Genomic DNA, 19781 nt, shown 5'->3' with positions numbered 1-19781 from the left:
CCAAAGCCATGGGCGCGCTCTACTCCCCACAGAGCAGAGGCACTTTTAGGAAGCCACACTTTAGAGGGGGGTTTCGGGCCCAAACCACAGAGCCTTCCACCTCACAAGTCAGACCCACATATCAGGGCCAATATCAAAGAGGAGGTTTTAGAGGACAATATAGGGGTGGACAGTTCCCTAAAACGAGAGGGAAATTCCAGAGCCCGAAAACCCCACAAACAAAACAGTGACTTCAATGTCACAAACACCCACCACACAACACTAGTGGGGGGGAGACTTACAAATTATTACAACACTGGAAACACATAACTACGGACGCATGGGTCCTAGCCATTATCCAACATGGTTATTACATAGAATTCCTACATTTGCCACCAGATGTGCCTCCAAGAGCACACAACGTGTCCAAACAACACTTAGATCTGCTACAACTAGAAGTCCAAGCATTGTTACAAAAAGAAGCCATAGAACTAGTACCCAACCATCAAAAAGGAACAGGTGTTTGCTCCCTGTATTTCCTAATTCCATAAAAGGACAAAACACTGAGACCCATATTAGACCTCCGAACACTGAATCTTTACATCAAATCAGATCACTTTCACATGGTGACACTTCAAGACGTGATTCCATTGCTCAAACAACAGGACTACATCTCAACATTAGATCTCAAAGATGCATATTTCCACATACCCATACATCCTTCCCACAGGAAATACTTGAGGTTTGTAATCCAAGGCGTGCATTACCAATTCAAAGTGTTACCATTCGACATAACAACAGCCCCAAGGGTATTCACAAAATGCCTTGCAGTAGTGGCCGCTCACATCAGGAGGCAGCACATGCACGTATTCCCTTACTTAGACGATTGGTTAATAAAAACCAACACTTGGCAACAGTGTATTCTACACACAAAATACGTCATAGAAACCCTTCACAAACTAGGGTTCTCTATAAACTACCAAAAATCACATCTACAATCGTGTCAAATACAACAATACTTAGGAGCAACAATCAACACAAAAAAGGGGATTGCCACTCCAAGTCCACAAAGGGTACAAGCCTTCCAAAATGTAATACTAAACATGTACCCAAACCAACACTATCAAGTGAGGTTTATAATGAAACTCCTAGGCATGATGTCTTCATGCATAGCCATTGTCCCAAATGCAAGACTACACATTCGGCCCTTACAACAGTGCCTAGCAACACAATTGACACAAGCACAGGGTCTACTTCAGGATCTAGTGTTGATAGACCGCCAAACACACCTCTCGCTTCAATGGTGGAATCCTATAAATTTAAACCAAGGGCGGCCATTCCAAGACCCAGTGCCTCAATACGTAATTACAACAGATGCTTCCATGATAGGGTGGGGAGCACATCTCAACCAGCACAGTATAGAGGGACAATGGGACGTTCAACAAAAGCAACTGCATATCAATCATTTAGAACTGTTAGCAGTGTTTCTAGCATTGAAAGCATTTCAACCGCTAATAGCCCACAAACACATTCTTGTCAAAACAGACAACATGACAACAATGTATTACCTAAACAAACCGGGAGGGACACACTCATCACAACTGTGTCTCTTAGCACAAAAGATTTGGCATTGGGCGATTCACAATCACATTCGCCTAATAGCACAGTACAACCCAGGGATTCAAAACCAATTAGCCGACAATCTCAGTCGAGATCACCAAAAAAACACACAAATGGGAAATTCATCCCCAGATACTACAAACTAACTTTCGACGCTGGGGAACACCACAAATAGACCTATTTGCAACAAAAAAGAACGCAAAATGCCAAAACTTTGCGTCCAGGTATCCACACCCTCAGTCCAAGGGCAATGCGTTATGGATGAGTTGGTAAGGGATATTTGCTTACGCTTTTCCCCCTCTCCCACTCCTTCCTTATCTGTTAAACAAATTGAGTCAAAACAAACTCAAACTAATACTAATAGCACCAACCTGGGCACGTCAGCCATGGTATACAACACTACTAGACCTGTCAGTAGTACCTCATATCAAACTACCAAACAGACCAGATCTGTTAACTCAACACAAACAACAGATCAGACACCCGAATCCAGCATCGCTCAATCTAGCAATCTGGCTCCTGAAGTCTTAGAATTTGGACATTTAGACCTTACACAAGAATGTATGGAGGTCATTAAACAAGCTAGAAAACCTACTGCAAGACATTAGTACGCAAACAAATGGAAAAGATTTGTTTATTACTGCCATAATAATCAAATTCAACCACTACATGCTTCCCCCAAAGACATTGTAAGTTACTTATTACACTTACAAAAATCTAAACTAGCATTTTCTTCTATTAAAATACATCTCACAGCAATATCTGCCTACCTGCAAATTACACATTCAACATCACTATTTAGAATCCCAGTCATCAAAGCATTTATGGAGGGTTTAAAAAGAATCATACCACCGAGAACACCACAAGTTCCCTCGTGGAACCTCAATATTGTATTAACACGACTCCTGGGTCCACCATTTGAACCCAAGCACTCGTGTTAGATACAATACTTAACCTGGAAAGTAGCTTTCCTAATAGCTATCACATCTCTTAGAAGGGTAAGTGAAATACAAGCATTTACTATACAAGAACCCTTTATACAAATACATAAACAGGTTCTCCGTACAAATCCAAAATTCTTACCAAAAGTTATATCACGTTCTACCTAAACCAAACAGTGGAACTCCCAGTCTTTTTTCCACAACCAGACTCAGTAGCCGAAAGAGCCTTACATACGTTAGACATCAAAAGAGCACTAATGTATTACATTGATAGAACAAAACAATTTTGCAAGACAAAACAATTGTTTGTAGCCTTCCAAAAACCTCATGCAGGAAATCCAATATCCAAACAAGGCATTGCCAGATGGATAGTGAAATGTATTCAGACCTGCTATATTCAAGCAAAAAGAAATCTACCTATTACGCCAAAGGCGCACTCCACTAGGAAGAAAGGCGCAACAATGGGCATTCTAGGAAATATACCCATGACAGAAATCTGTAAGGCAGCCACATGGTCTACGCCTCACACATTCACAAAACATTACTGTGTAGATGTGTTGACAACACAACAAGCCACAGTAGGACAGGCTGTATTACGAACATTATTTCAGACAACTTCAACTCCTACAGGCTAAACCACCGCTTTTGGGGAGATAACTGCTTACTAGTCTATGCACAGCATGTGTATCTGCAGCTACACATGCCATCGAACGGAAAATGTCACTTACCCAGTGTACATCTGTTCGTGGCATGAGACGCTGCAGATTCACATGCGCCCTCCCGCCTCCCCGGCAGCCTGTAGCCGTTATAAGTTGATGAAACTTGTAAATTTGTAAATATATACTATTCTTAGACACATTATGTACATACATACTCCATTGCATGGGCACAATTACTATATTCACTACTCCTACCTCACCCTCTGTGGCGAAAACAATCTAAGATGGAGTTGACGCCCATGCGCAATGGAACCGAAAGGGAGGAGTCCCTCGGTCTCGTGACTCAAAGACTTCTTCGAAGAAAAACAACTTGTAACACTCCGAGCCCAACACTAGATGGCAGGATAATGCACAGCATGTGAATCTGCAGCGTCTCACTGGGTAAGTGACATTTTCCATATATATATATATATATAGATAGATAGATATAGATACAGATGTATACAGATAGTGTTTTGGGGTCCCCCCACGCATGGACCAGACTATTCAGTGCTCATGACTTTGAGAATTGCCCTTGGAAGAGAACTAGGAGTACAGGTAAGCAATGTGCCCTAGCTTTATAACCAGTACATAGCTTGGTTTTCTGCTCAGTTTTTTCACTTCTGATTCTGCTACATGCACTTTTGCTCACTCCTTACTGGTTTGGCAGTTAAAAGTTACAATTTTCCTGATTTAATTTTTTTCAGTATTTTTTTTCATCCTTTATATGCTATTTTTTCACCGTTGGGGGTCGCACAAGTTCTATGTTTCGTGTTCAGTAGCTTATTACACCTGCTTGACTCAACACCTTGGAGTTTATTTTTCAAACTGTTTTCATTGCTTCCTCGGAATAAAGGATGAAGCAGGTCAAAATGATGTGCATTCAGCAACAAAATTCTTATGGTATTCATTTATCAAGTGTATTTGTTTGAAAAACAATGCTGTTAAGTTTGTATTCCTTAAATATAGAAATCTTCAGCCTAATTTTTTGGAGGGGGAGTGCTAGGCATTAATACTAAAGTCTGGTGCGCCTGTTAGCAATGCCTCTGCTCCCACTTATATCCATTGCATAACTTTTTTTAGTCAAATGCAGGATTCTCCTGCTACCATAAGTGCTTAACATTTGTCCTGTACTCCTTGCTGCTCAAGTTATTCAAATTTTATTTCAGTAAACATTTTTAAGGTAATTGTATATGTGATTGACATTCCCTTTTTATGCTGTCCACCATGTTCTTTAAGTAACTCTGTAAAAATTATTATTCCAGGTTTAACTGATAAAATGCGCCGTGATTACACTGTAATGAAAGATTTATCTGTTCACACAAGATTATCTCCTGAGCATAGAGAAAAACAAGTTGGAAAATTGATTAATTACATTCAAAGGTATGTTGGACGATAGTATTTTTGCAGAATATGTATGGATCTTAAAAGGATACCTCTGCTTGTTTAGTAGATCACATTTTATGCTGTTGAACTAAAAAACATGTGTATTGTTGTGCTTTGCAGGATTTGTTAATGTCTTAGTGTCTTTTGCCAGACCTAAATAATTTATCCTTTAACTTGTTCATGAAACCGTGAATCATTTCATGTGACCTCACCAGAAATATGCGTATCTAGAAAGTGTCCAATGGCAATCATTTCTAAATCCAAGCATTGCCTACCTCGAGCCTTAGTTTTTTTCTTTATATATTGTCTCTTGACTTTTAGATTTATCTGAAATTCAAGTTTTTTTACTTTGCATTTTTTTAAATCTGTTCTCTTGACATTTTCTATTGCAGCTTTGTATTACAGCTCCAGTTGCATCTTTCAGTGTGTGTGTGTGTGTGCTGGGGGGGGGGGGGGAGGAGGGGAGAATCGGTGTATCTGATATGATTTATTGGCAGCATATTTACGCCTAGTGATGGAAAATGTGTGATGGCAAGTCATAACTCTTTACCTTTTGTGAGTTGTCACTCCACTCCCAAGATATCTTGATGTAAAAGGAATTTGTTTCATAATCTTTATTACTGTGAGTTTTATTAAAAATTAATATAGTAAATGTTGATTATATAAAATGGTAATCATAGTTATTATGATTGTATTAAGTACACCAAGTAAAATGTATACATTTTATAATTAACTTATTTTTCCAGAGCTGGTTTTGAATGACTGTGCAGCATCATGAAGAATGAAACAAACACATCCTGTCTCTCTGATCCCCAGTGTATAATTCATTTATGGTCAGATGTCCAACATGGAGTTACCCTGACAAGCGTGCAGGACTGCTCATCATGGAAAACTTTGTTAGAGGCAGCTCAAGTAAGGAATATCATTCCACTGTTAAACATTGCGAGAAATGTAAAAAAAAAAAAGCAAGGTTCCCCAAGCATTTTACCGCAGGAAGAGCAGGAGTCTATTTACTTTGAAGAGAGGTTTACAGACTGTTAAGCGAAAAGCTGAAACAAGTGTTTGTGATGCTAAAACGATTGCACGAGTAAACACTCAATCAGAAGAACACCATTAAAGTCAAGTATGCTGAAGAATTTATTTTTTGTGTAAAGATAAAATGTTACAAGGGAACATCAACGCATGAGAAATTAATCAAGACCACAGAGCTTAGAGTTGACAAAAGGCTCAGAGTGTGCAACCATTAATTGTGATTCAAAGATCTTAGCTGTTTGTAGTAGGGTCATAGTGGCTGCAGAAGCCCATTATCTTGTATTTTGTTATTGGAATAATACAAGGGTTAAAGCAAAGGAGGAAGATCATGCATCTAGCATTCAAACCAAGGATCAGTTCAAAAATGAGAGTTGAAGCATGTGATGAACTATATCAATACATTAGAACTGTGATTATTCATAACAAAGAGGTAATATGGGTGACTACTCAGTGAAAGGCCTGAAAACCTCATAACATGCAGAGGAATACAGGGAATAGACAAATCAACGAAGAAACATATTAGAAGAAACCTGGACTATGAGTTGGGTGACAGCCTCCACATATTCCCTGACAACCAAGGAAAACTATTGGCCCCACCTGATAGTGTCATGCTATGAAACATTGCAAGAGAAAACCTGTTCGAACTGAAAATTATGAGTTACAAAGGTTAAAGCAGCAGATATAAACAAGATCATGGATCAAACTTTATTACATGTAAGAATAATGATTAAAACAAACTTAACACCATGGCGATATCATCTATCAGATGTTGATAAAGATTCATTTACAGTGTATGATTACTGTAAACGGTTTGGAGATGAAGAAAACACAAAGCTGTTCTACTGGGTCACCTTACTTATGCAGTGAATCAGGACATTATATATGCAGTCACAAATGGCCAACAGAAACCCCCCAAGCAGTTGTTACTCCCTTATGCCGTAAAAATGCTGACTGGCAATGTTGAAATCATTCACATTCCAAACAGATTTGGTCATGGGATTTCATACTCACAATGGGAAGAAAATGATACTGCCTTGTGTCTTCAGAATCTTGCTGCTACCTTAAATGAACAAAATATTCTTCCAGCTGACATTCAGCTGCTTGTCTTCACTAATTTAGCATGGGATAACATTGATAAGCTTGAAGAGACTATTTCTGCTTAGGGGCAACTCATCGAGTCAACTCTATAGCTGTGCAGCCCAAGTTGTTTGGACCATAACCTTTTAAAGCTCCTCTCCAAAGCATTAAGAAACAAAAGCAAAGAACATTGACCATCACAAATACTGAAGAATTGATCATGTATGTTTCTGGTGAATGAGCTTTCCCTCATCCATTGATGACAAGTACCGACGTCATGCAGGAATGTGTTGTCCAGTTGAAGCTTGCACAAAATAAGAACATAATCTGGGTTGTTACAAGACAAGTAGTGAGTCTTGCACAGGTAATACCAAATTGGACTGGATTTAGAGAGCTAGTTAGTGTATCACAGGAATCCATCTGCTACTTGCTTACCATTAAGGCCCATGCAACTGATTTGACCATTGTTTCTGAAGTTTTGAAACCTTCAGAGCTGATGAGGGCATCACTGCTTTTAGGGAAAATTGTAGTTGTCGTGGATCAAGCGCTCTACGCAAAAGCAACAAATTGTGTGGAAACATAAAGCAACGTAGGACAGTCATTCTTCGAGTGCACCTTTCATTCCGTTTGCACTGTCACGTCCATTCTTGGAAAACGCTTTCAAGACATTGGCTTGTCGATCTATTCATTGAAGCAGACATGATAGCAGAAGGATCAGTATCCTCAGTACTCTAAAGTTGTATGTACAATCGTGAAGTTCGAGTACACAAATGTGTGTATGAAGCTATGTTGAGATGGGTTTGGTTGGAATTTATCCCCTGGGTTTAGGAGAATTACCAAGAGAACATTCATGTGGTCTACTCCTTTGTTGACGATGTTAATGACTATTTCTAGAGAGATTAGACGACCTCTCGCAAAATGCGGTCTTTGCAAAGTAAAACAGCTTTGGGATGTATTCCTGGAACATCATCATGACAGTGGATCTTTCTGCATTTTGGATGTCATATGGATATTATAGAAAATGTCTAGCTGGCTCTGCTGTATGCTGCTCGGTAAGGAAATTTGCATTTACATCTTACCGCTATATGCCAAGGTGTTTTGCGTGTGACAGGATGAACTATGCTAGATATCTTCCTCTACACAATACCGAAATTACATTACTTGCAATGAAAAGTCCAGAGATACACCACAACTTCATTCAGGTCGATCAAACAATAGAGGTAAGTCAGCAAAGACACATAGACTCTGGGTGGTACGACGAGGTTCAACCTCATGGTGGGTGCTTTTAAAAGATAATATATGACGGCTGAACACAGAAGCTCCTTTTTGGGTCCGATAAGGGAAATTGTTCATTACGGATCAGATCTTACTAACGCAGACCTACAAAACTCATGAATAGGAAAATATGAAGATACTGTTACGAAAGCTGTTAGTTTGGCTCAAAGCTGAACAAAGCCATTAATTGGGACATATGATCTCATTAGTCCCTCCACAGCAAAAAGGACATCTCAAGACATAGGATCCATCATAATGAAGGCGCATGAAATAGGGGAACAGTGCTATACAGGCTTCAAAGAATAATCCACCTATTAGGTTTCATGACCTAATGAAAATGAACTAACTAAAAACCTTCACTAACATGTCCAAGAAGAAGGCAATGAACAGCACTGACACCAACCACAATCATCATGAAATGAGGCAGAGCACTATTTGGTCGAATCATTGTGACACCACAGAATCGGAACCTTCAAATGGCCAACATACTGCCTCATCCCTTAGTACCTCTACCATGGGCTTTAGCAGCTCCAGAATGCCTGTTATGAAAGACAAAGCTGTTTTAGCAACATACTTGCAGAAAAACATTGCCCCTACTGAGGAAATACATGGAAATTCAACCATGCTGATTGATTGGTATGGTTCTTGTTCATAGAGTAAAAGGAGAGAAATCCAACTTTGGTAAGTTAGCTAGACAAAGAAGACCAGCACAGAGAAGACCCAAGGCATGAGAACTATGGACCTGCTGCACAAAAAAGATGCCAAACCTTGCCTGCTGCACCCAGGACCTGTCAATCGCAGCTGAGGAGCTGCTGGACCACTGGACTTAACTCATGAAACACAGAGGACCAACAGGCTTCGCCAATCACCTAAGTCCTGCTTCCAGAGTAGAGATACCATTCTGCAGCAAATAAGAAATCAGCAACCTAGTGAGGGTCACTTCACTGATTGGCCGCTAACTCCCGAACCAAAAGTCGTAGCTGGACCTGTTGACACACCAGCGACCACGAGGACAAACACTGCAAGTGTGCCAAGTTTGGTGGCACCTTGCCCTGCAGAGGCCGAACTGTACTAGTACCCTGGGTACTGGTCAGGTGACTTTGGACACCAGGCAACCACCCCGCCCGAGGCTGAAAAAGGACCAGGAGGAAGACCAAGTCGAAGTACGTCAGGAACACCCTTAACCTCCTGCCAGAGTGCCTCCATTGTCCTGTAAATGACCCTTGAAGTGACTTGCCTCCGGTTCCAAAGGATAACTTTGTGCACCGCTCCTAGCTGACCGATTTGCTCTGCACCTGGTCGCCCTTTACCCTGCAACGAAGAACGTGCTGTGCCCTAAAGGTCCCTCACCCCTTATGACTTTGACACTCCAAGGGGACCCCAAGGAACCACCTCCAAACTTTCCTGCACACTACTTTTCCAAGTAGTCCTCCCGCAGTGGCCCTGCACCAGCTCCAGAGACCTTTCACCGCTGCTCCTGTCTGTACCGGGAACTGCCTGAACTTCTCCAGCTGGCATATTGTGCCCACCGACGACCTCGACCAACCTGCAAATTAAGAACTTGGTAAAGCAACTCTGTGCACCGTGCTCCCCTTTGGCCTTACCAGCTCCTGTAGAGTGTTCAACAAAGTGATGGCGGTCACAGTTCATCTGCGCTGGCTAATGGTTTCGGTCTTCCCCTACCTCAACGGCTGGCTCTTGAAGGCTGGCTTGTTCTGTGGTAGAAAGGGGGTGGTGGTAGGGGATTGGGGGGGAAATGAGATCTGAGGCCTCTGGTGGAGTCCGGGCTCCACATCAACTTTTTGGAGCTCAGGGTGATCAGGCTTGCATTGAAAGCATTCTTTCCCTCTCAAAGGGAAAGTGGTGCAGGGTTTCACAGACAACACCACCATGTGGTACTGCAATTGCTTCAACCACTGCGTTAGCACTTCGTCCTCGACATCTGCCAAGCAGCATTGTGGGCATCTCTGCACACGTTTACACAACACTATTGCTTGGACAGTCAGGTCCACAGGGATGTTTCCTTTGGTCTTTCGGTTCTGCAGGATTTTTTTAGTATGATCTTGGTTCTCAGACGCACCTGCGGGTCGGTATTGCTTGAGTATCTATTCAAAGGTAAGTAATCTGCAACTAGAAGCCTCAGATAAAGAAGTTACTCACTTTTGGTAGGAAGTTATCTGGTAGACATTCTAGTTGCAGATTCCTTACTGACCCCCGCCCCTCCCCCACCCTCCTCGAAAACTGATTTCTGTTGACAGGGATTTAAGTTTCAGGGCCCTAGTTCTGCCAGACTTGTCTGTTCTTTTTAGGTCTGCGTTTCAGTCGTTGAAAGTCGTGAAAAGAAACTGATGTCAGCGTGCCGGGGTGGCGGCTATATACAACCGTGTATCATCACAGCGACCACAACACCAATGAATGACGCGGAGTCAACTGACGGCGCAAGGTTACTAGTAGAAGAAAAATCTCGGGATCCAGTCTGACGCATGGGGGGGAACTCTAAGGTAAAGAATCTGCAACAAGAATGTCCCTTCCAGATAATTTGTTACGGAAATAACTTGTTCTACAAACGCATTGGTGGAGAAAAAGATTTTTCTTGGCATATTTTCATAGCAGACCCGAATGTGAGACTTCGACATGCCATTGTGTGATTTGTAAACAGGTGGCATTGCACAGCGCATTCAACGCTTTGATGGCTAGCTTAGCTTGCAGTTGAAGGGTTTTCCTGTCTTCGATTCGCCCGTTATTTCAGTTACCTTTGAGTGGAAGCTGCATGATGCTGAGTTATCCAGGCTGTTGTGGGATGAGAGCAGGGGTGTTGTATATGATTTCTGTTTCTCAAAGAGTGACCTGCTGTAGAAATGTCCTGTTTCCTTTCACGCTAGAGGTAAAAGTAGCAAATTTGTGGCCTCATACTGGTACTTATGTCAATTTCGACTGGCTGATCAGACTGAAAGCTTTGTTTTAAAAATACATGGAGCTTGCATCTGGCTGAGAACCCTAAGTAGCAAGGTTATCGAGATGCAGCCCCTCTTAAATACTAACTTACCAAGACACTTCGGTGAATTGATGAGTTGCATTTTAACACATCTGAAACCACAGGGATTGTACACTTATTTTTTTAGGCCAATGGGTCTTGATTTGTAAGTACATTCCAGACTGTTTCTTCTTGTGTTATACCGGTAGACATACACTCACTTTTTTACGTGTTTTTGTAGATTTCCCTATTGTATTGGTGTTAATTGACAGTGTCTTGCTGTTGCTATTTTTTATTTACAATGGCTGCCCCATCTCGACCAAGAAGAATGATTAAGCTTCAACCAGCCTAACTGTGTTGTGAGAGTATTATGCAGTTCTTTGGAGTGTCACTGTTGGAACACTGGTCACTGTTTGTTCAGCCTATTTTCTATTGGTTATTGTGCCTTTTCGAGAATGCAATGGAATCGTCTTGTTCAGCAACAAGTACTTTCTATGGACATTAATCTAATGATGTTTCCGATGGCCGTTCATTCCCGCAGTTGTACTATTAGTTTGTGGTTGCTCCGTTACGGCTTCTGTGAATCATCCTTCAGGGACCAAGTTGCTTTGCCTCCCGGTGGCCCTGCATCTGACCAGACACGGAATGCTGCCCCCTTGGCTATAGCTACGGATCGTGTGTGCTCCATTGAACTTATAGGTGAGGGTTTGGTGGTTATGTCGTCTGCTCAAGTGAAGTCTCTCTTGGATTCCATCTCTGTTGATGTGTTTGACCTCACTCAGTATTCTAATCACTTTTTGTTGGCTGTAATGTCAAGACTCTCTAGAATCACACAAATTGGTGGGGTTTGTACATCTTGTTCAATTTGTTCTCTGTTTAATCTGCCTTATCATTGCAGCACATGCTTTTTACATTTTTACAGTAGAATGCTGTTTACTCAACTCACCTGGGGAGTCAGTATCAGGTTCAGCTTGCCACAAATCACCTATCACCCCAACAGGTTTGGAGGTTTAGGTAAGGCACTACGAGCTGCCAGGCAACATCCTGTACTTCAGGTGAGGAGAGTGGGTCAGAAAGGCCACACAAAAGGTCCAAATCTGAGGACCTGGGCCAGGCGGAAAGATCCAGAAAGCGGCAGAAATTGCATCATAGAAAAGGTGCAAAAGGCTTACAGGGCTCAATTTCTTCTGAGCCATCCTTTCCTCGTCAAAAGGAGTCGTCCCACCGTTCTCCTTCCTATGAGCCTTCTACCTCTAGAAAGGTATCCATCAAAATTAAGTCGACGACGACACCACTGTCGACCTTGACGCTGACGACTGTCTTCACATCTACCGCCTCCACCACCTCGTCGACGAGACCATCGTCGGCGACGACTACTTTGACATCGGTGGTAAAGGCTCCTATTTCTTCTATTAAACCTCAGTCGACGTGGATTCCAGGAAAAATTGCATAGCTGACAACGTCAACGCCTTTGTCGAAAAGAGCTCTGTCTGCTGTATCACCGTCGACGAGGCCGTCGTTGACGAGATCACTGTCGTCGACACCATCGTCGACGAGACCGTCGTTCATGGAAGGATCATCTGTTATGACAGTGCTGTCAACGGGACCATCGTCGTCGACACCATCAACGCCAATGGTGCCTGTGAGCCAGATAGAGGCCATTCCTACTTCTGGGTCTCCTGATCTTCGAGCCATGGTTAAGATCACATCATTGCCCAGATTTATCCTACAGATACTTCACCAAGTAAGGTGTCAACCTTATTACCTATTCATTTGCTGGACTGGGAGGAATCGGATGAGGGTCCATTTGGAGATGCGCACAGCCCATCCCAGTTGCATGTCAAATACCAGGAAGAGGATGAGGATGAGTTTGATCAATATCAACCTTATTACTCTCATCAAGGGCGCTATTATCAACCACCACCGCAACCAAGAAACTCTGTCCAGATGCCTGCCTCCTTGATCCAGGACTTAGTCACTGTTGCAGGATTATAGGAGGAGGTTCCCAGTTACAGCAGAAGATCAACCACCACCGCCAACATCTCCTGTTACACCAAGGAGCGTACCTCCAGCTACTCCTAGGATGACTCCTCATTCCCTGTTAGCTGCTCCCCCCAGAGATGAAGTTTCGACATCCGGGGAAGAGGAGGAATCAAATGAAATCATTAACATTTATAAAGCGCGCTACTCACCCGTGCGGGTCTCAAGGCGCTAGGGGAAAGGGGGGGGGGTTACTGCTGCTCGAATAGCCAGGTTTTTAGGAGTCTCTGGAAAGCGGGGTGGTCCTGAGGCTGGTGGGGAGGGAGTTCCAGGTCTTGGCCGCCAGGAAGGAAAAAGATCTCCCACCCGCCGTGGAGCGGCGGATGCGAGGGACGGCAGCGAGTGCGAGACCAGAGGAACGGAGGAGGCGGGTGGGGACGTAGAAGCTGAGGCGTCGGTTGTGGTATTCCGGTCCCTTGTTGTGGAGGGCTTTGTGTGCATGGGTGAGAAGTCGAAAGGTGATCCTTTTGCTGACTGGGAGCCAATGCAGGTGTCTCAGGTGTGCGGAGATGTGGCTGTTGCGGGGTACGTCGAGGATGAGGCGTGCCGATGCGTTTTGAATGCGTTGCAGGCGATTTTGGAGTTTGGCTGTGGTCCCGGCGTAGAGGGTGTTGCCGTAGTCCAGGCAGCTCGTGACGAGGGCGTGGGTCACGGTTTTTCTAGTGTCGGCGGGGATCCAGCGGAAGATCTTGCGGAGGGTGAGGAAGCAGGCGGAGGACACGGCGTTGACTTGCTTGGTCATGGTGAGAAGAGGGTCCAAGATGAAGCTGAGGTTGCGGGCGTGGTCTGTGGGGGTCGGTGCAGTGCCGAGGGCCGTGGGCCACCAGGAGTCGTCCCAGGCGGACGGGGTGTTGCCGAGGATGAGGACTTCTGTTTTTTCAGAGCTCAGCTTTAGGCGGCTGAGCCTCATCCAATCTGCGACGTCCTTCATACCCTCTTGTAGGTTGGTCTTGGCGCTGGCGGGGTCCTTGGTGAGGGAGAGTATAAGTTGGGTGTCGTCGGCGTAGGAGGTGATGATGATGTGCTTACGAACGATGTTGACGAGGGGGCTCATGTAGACATTGAAGAGTGTCGGGCTGAGCGATGAGCCTTGAGGTACGCCGCAGATGATCTCGGTGGGTTCTGAGCGAAACGGAGGGAGGTAAACTCTTTGGGAACGGTTTGAGAGGAAGGAGGCGATCCAGTCCAGGGCCTGGCCTTGGATCCCGGTGGAGCGGAGGCGGGTGATTAGGGTGAGGTGACAGACGGTGTCGAAGGCAGCCGAGAGGTCGAGGAGAATGAGGGCGACTGTTTCACCGTTGTCCATCAGGGTTCTGATGTCGTCAGTGACTGAGATGAGGGCGGTTTCCGTGCTGTGGTTGGTTCGGAATCCGGTTTGTGAAGGGTCGAGCAGGTTGTTGTTTTCCAGGAAGGTGGTCAGCTGTTTGTTGACTGTCTTCTCTATTACCTTGGCTGGGAAAGGCAGAAGAGAGATGGGGCGGAAGTTTTTCAGGTCGCTCGGGTCAGCCGTAGGTTTCTTTAGTAGGGCGTTGACTTCGGCGTGTTTCCAGCATTCGGGGAAGGTAGCAGAAGAAAAAGAAGAGTTGATGACGGTCTGGAGGTGTGGGGCGATGATGTTGTCGGCTTTGTTAAAGATGAAGTGAGGTCAGGGATCCGAAGGGGCGCCGGAGTGGATAGAGTTCATGATGGATTTGGTTTCTTCAGTGTTGATGTGGGTCCAGTTGTTAAGGGTAATGGCCGGGGGTGCGGGTTCGGTGGTGTTATGTTGGGTCTGGTGTCCGAAGTGGAGGTCGCTGATCTTGCGATGGAAGAAAAAGGCGAGGGATTCGCACAAATCATGTGAGGGTGCGACGGCGTTGGGGTTGGAGAACTCCTTGACGATGCTGAAGAGTTCTCTGCTATTGTGGCTGTTTTTGTCCAGTCTGTCGGTGAAAAAGTTCTTTTTAGCAGCGCGGATCAGGCGGTGGTGTTCGCGGGTAGCGTTCTTGAGGGCGGTCATGTTGTCAGCTGTGTGGTCCTTGTGCCAGGCCTTCTCGAGGGCGCGAGAAGTTTTCTTTGATTCTTTGAGGGCGTCAGAGAACCAGAGAGGTTTTTTGGTGTTGGTCTGTCGATGCGTGCGTTTGAGGGGAGCAAGGTTGTCTGCGCAGTTGGAGATCCAGTTTGTGAGGCTGAGGGCTGCGTCGTTGGGGTCGGTGGTGAGGGTGGGTTGGTTGGCGGCGAGTGCTGAGAAGAGTTGCTCTTCGGGGATCTTGTTCCACTGTCGACGAGGGATGGGTTGAGTGCGGAGGTGGCGGGTCTCGCGTCGGAATGTGAAGTGGACACAGCTGTGGTCGGTCCAGTGTAGAGCGGAGGTGTGGCTGAAGAAGACGTGTTTGCTGGCGGAGAAGATAGGGTCAAGCGTATGTCCGGCGATGTGGGTGGCGGTGTTCACCAGTTGTTTGAGGCCGAGGTTGGCGAGGTTGTCGAGCAGGGTGGTGGTGTTGGGGTCGTTGTTTTGTTCCAGATGGAAGTTGAGGTCGCCTATGAGGATGTAGTCCGGTGAGGCGGGGGCGTGCGGGGAGATGAAGTCGGCTATGGCGTCGCTGAAGGGGGCGCGCGGTCCGGGAGGACGGTAGACGAGGGATCCTCTGAGGGTGGTCCTCGGGTCGGTGCGAATCTGAAAATGCAGGTGTTCAGCGGCGAGAGGGGTGTCTTCGGTGGAGGTGGTGACGCTGATGGAGTCTTTGAAGACGATACCTCCTCCTACTTGGTTGGTGCGGTCTTTTCTGGAGATCTTGTAGTCTTCGGGGATGGCGGTGGCGATGTCTGGAGCAGAGGAGGCGTTCATCCAGGTCTCAGTGATGAAGGTGACGTCCGGTGCTGTGGAGTCCAGGAGGTCCCAGAGTTCAACGGCGTGCTTGTGGACGGATTGAGCGTTGACCAGGATGCACTTGAGGTGGTTGATGGCGCGTGGGCTTGTGGTCGTGGTAGTTGCGTGGTGGAAGATGCGTTTGCAGGAGTTGCAGGCGAAGGGTCCATGGGTGCGTTTTGGGTGAGCTTGGAAGCAGGTGTTGGAGTGTCCTGGGTTGAGGGCGAGGAGGGTGGTGGGGTCGTAGCGGATCAGCGGGGTTTGGGAGAGCTGGGGACCAGGGGTCGTGGCACTGGGCGCGGGCCAGGTGCAAACGGGCTTGCCTCTGGCGCGCCAGCGGCGCGGTCGCGCAGCAGCCGCCATATGAGGTAGGAGGGGGGGGAGGGGTCAGCTGGGGGCGAATGGGAGCTGGGGGGGCGGGAAAGCGCGAGGGAGGGGGGACAGGTAGAGTGAGAAGAGCTGGGGGAGGGGGGTTTAAGGGTGGAGGGGGGAGAGTGTTAGGAGGTTTGGGAGATTAGGAAGAGAGATAGGAGTAGGGTTGTGAAGATAGGGGAGGGGGGGTTGTAGAGGTGGGTGAGGGTGAGAGGTAGAGTGAGAGGATAGGAAGAATAGGTAATAGAGGGGGTGGCGGGAAGGGGGGGAGAGATAGAGAAATAGATAGAGAAAATGGAGAGATAGAGAAATCGATAGAGAAATCGATAGAGAAATCGATAGAGAAATCGATAGATAGAGAAATCGATAGATAGAGAAATCGATAGATAGAGAAATCGATAGAGAGAGAGATGGGTAGATAGGAGGAGGTGGAGAGTGAGGGAGTTAGATAGTGAGATAGAGAGATAGGTGGATAGGAGGAGAGAGGGAGGTAGATAGCGGATGGGTTAGATAGGGGTGATAGAGAGGGGGAGGCGAGTGAGGGAGGGGGATGAGGCAGGAGCAGGAGGGCAGGCGCGGGGAGAAGACGGAGGGGGCAGAGGAGCCGAAGATAGAAGACACAAGAACAGAAGACCGGAAGAAGGGAGGTGAAGAAGGGGGAGATATCGACGCCACAGCATCCTACTGAGGAATGGGATGACTATTTAGCCCCCACAACTTCTCCACCACCTCCTCGCCCTTCAGATTCTCCACTGGAGGATATAGGTGGTTTTCACAATTTAATGGATAGGGCGGCCGCACGCTTCCTGCCAACATCTGTCTCGCAGTCTGAATGCTTCCTCCATGATTTTAAAGAACAAGCAAGGAAGTCTGTAAGGGCCATCCCTATTATTGACTTTATATGGAGCAAGGGTATCAAGATCATGTGCAACCCGGCAACAGTTCCACCAGTTCCACAAAAGATTGACAAGAAATATAAGACAACTCAGGACTCTCCAGCATGTCTAACTGGTCACTCAAAGTCGGACTCAGTCATCTCTCAAGCGGCTCAAAGGCGTTCTGAGAACCCGTCAACGGCTATCTCTACTCCTCCAGATAGAGAAGGAAGGAGATTGGATAACGTGGGCAAAAGGTTATCGTCCATGTCAGCAATTACTGTTCGGACAGCAAATTCCTTAGCAATCTTGGTCGTTATGATCGACAAATGTGGTCTGATATGCAGGCTTTAATGGACCTTATCCAGGAAAGCAAACGAGCAGAGGCACGGAAGATCCTCCAAGAAGGTGAGCGTACGTCTAAAGAGATAATTGACTGCGCTCTAGATATAGCCTCCACCGGTTTTCTTCAGCTGGCTGGTGCTGCGGTATTACGCCGACAGGGTTGGCTCAAAGCCACATCTTTCAGACCGGTAGTACAGTCCAGAATTCTTGACATGTCTTACAATGGAGAATCTCTCTTTGGCAAGCATGTAGATGACGCATTGCAGGCCATCAAGGCTGACACTGATATTGCTAAGTCCCTAGGTACCTTGCAGTACCGGAAACTGCCCTTTCGGGGTGCAAGAGGAAGGGGATTTACCTCATTTCGAGGTTCCTTTCACAGGTAGTATCAGCAGCCCCAATGTAGTCCATCCTATCAGCAGCAGTATAGACAACCATCCACTGCCTCATACGCCAGACAGGGAGGAAGGAGAAGACAGGGTTCCCAATACCGGGATCAACCTAGAAAACTATGAACACCACCAGGCACCGGCTATTTTTCCCCAATACTTACAGACTAAACAAGTAGGAGCGAACATCTCCATTTACATCCAGGAGTGGAAAGACATAACATCAGACAAATGGGTGCTGGATATAGTGACATAAGGTCATACCTTGGAATTAATACAAAAACCACTGCACCATCCACCAGGAACATCCAAACCGTTCCATCTTCCCCTGCTTCAGCAGGAAGTGTTCTGATGCTCGCCAAGGGAGCGATAGAAGAGGTTCTGGTTCAGCAAATAGGTCTTGGGTTCTATTACCAGTTCTTTCTGATAAAGTAGTAGTCAGGGGAATGGAGACCGATACTAGATCTCAGGAAGCTCAACAAGTTCCTTCGGAAACAATCCTTTCGGATGATCACGCTGTCGGATATCCTACACCTTCTCAATCCTGGCGATTTTATGACCACAATGGATCTCCAGGATGCTTATTTCCATATACCAATACATCAAAATCATTGCAAGTATCTCCGCTTTACTGTGGCCGGTGCCCGTTGTCAATTCAAAGTTCTCCCATTCGGTCTGATGTCAGCGCCACAAATTTTCACGAAATGTCTTGCCCCAGTCACAGGTTTTCTCCACAACAGGGTTTTTTTAGGTGTTTCATACCTGGACGACTGGCTCAAAAAAGCTCCTTCTTCACTACTAGCGTCCAGGGCTACAAACGCCTGCCGGAAATTATTTTGTGGTTTGGGGCTATCAGTAAACCTACAGAAGTCAGTCATCCTTCCCTCACGCAGGATAGTCTTCTTGGGCGCAGAACTAGACACCATCAAAAACAAGGCATATCTCACCCCAGCACGGCAGCAGAAGCTAACCAACTTGGCTGTCAGTATTTCCAGAAAAAAGTTTGTTTCAGTACGACTGTTCAAGTCGCTTCTAGGCATGATTTCCTCAGCCATTGTCCTAGTTCAACTAGCAAGATTGAGAATGAGACCTTTACAAGAGGAGTTACAGCTCCAGTGGACCAGTCGCAAGGATCCTTCGACAACTTAAGTGTTACACCAAGAATTCTGCAGGCTTTGCGATGGTGGTCTCAGACCAACCATCTCCCCCAAGGGCTTACTTTTCTAACGCCAATAGCAGATTTTATCATCACGACAGACACTTCCTTGGAAGGCTGGGGAGGCCATTTACAAGACATGCGCATTCAGGGAAGATGGTCGGATGCCCAGAAAGGAATGCACATAAATCAGTTGGAATTAAAGGCCATGCACCTCACGCTCAACGCTTTTCTTCCACGCATTGCAGGGTCATTGGTGTTGGTCCAGATGGACAATACAACAAGTATGTTTTATATCAACAAGCAGGGTGGAACAAGATCCCTCTCCGTCTCAAGGGAAGCTCAATCTCTTTGGGACTGGCTCACACTGCACAATATTCGCCTCAGGGTGGAGCACCTGCCAGGTGTCAACAACTTTCCTGGCGGATTCTCTCAGCAGGATGGATGACAACTGCCACGAGTGGGAACTCAACCAGAAGGTACTCAACAGCGTCTTCCAACGCTGGGGACAACCGATCCTAGACTTTTTTGCCACCAATCAGAACGCCAAATGCCAATTTTGCGCCAGTCGATACCCCCTCCCGGGGTCGTGGGGAAATGCTCTTTTGATGAGATGGTCTGGGATCTTTGCCTACGCTCCCCCCCCCCCCCCCCACCCAATCCCGTTGATCCCCCAGGAAGATGAAGTCTGAGTTCTGCAGGATCATTCTCATAGCGCCCCCGTGGCCCAGGCAGTATTGGGACACAGAGCTTCTACTCCGGTCCGTGGCCAAT

The 19781-nt window shown here is 46.0% G+C and overlaps 1 protein-coding gene across 2 annotated transcripts in view; it reads left to right on the top strand.

Moving 5' to 3' along the window:
• The window catches only part of PIWIL1 (piwi like RNA-mediated gene silencing 1), a 1338982-nt gene that overhangs the window by 699331 nt on the left and 619870 nt on the right, over nt 1–19781 (top strand). For both annotated transcript variants that reach the window (XM_069215364.1, XM_069215365.1), the window contains exon 11: nt 4504–4621. In XM_069215364.1, the coding sequence (XP_069071465.1) occupies nt 4504–4621 (118 nt within the window). The remainder of the gene's footprint in view (nt 1–4503; nt 4622–19781) is intronic.

This window comes from Pleurodeles waltl, chromosome 11, assembly GCF_031143425.1.
Source record: "Pleurodeles waltl isolate 20211129_DDA chromosome 11, aPleWal1.hap1.20221129, whole genome shotgun sequence".
Lineage (NCBI taxonomy): Eukaryota > Metazoa > Chordata > Amphibia > Caudata > Salamandridae > Pleurodeles > Pleurodeles waltl.
The sequence above is the reverse complement of the archived record's forward strand: the minus strand, read 5'-3'. Positions and strand labels throughout refer to the sequence as shown.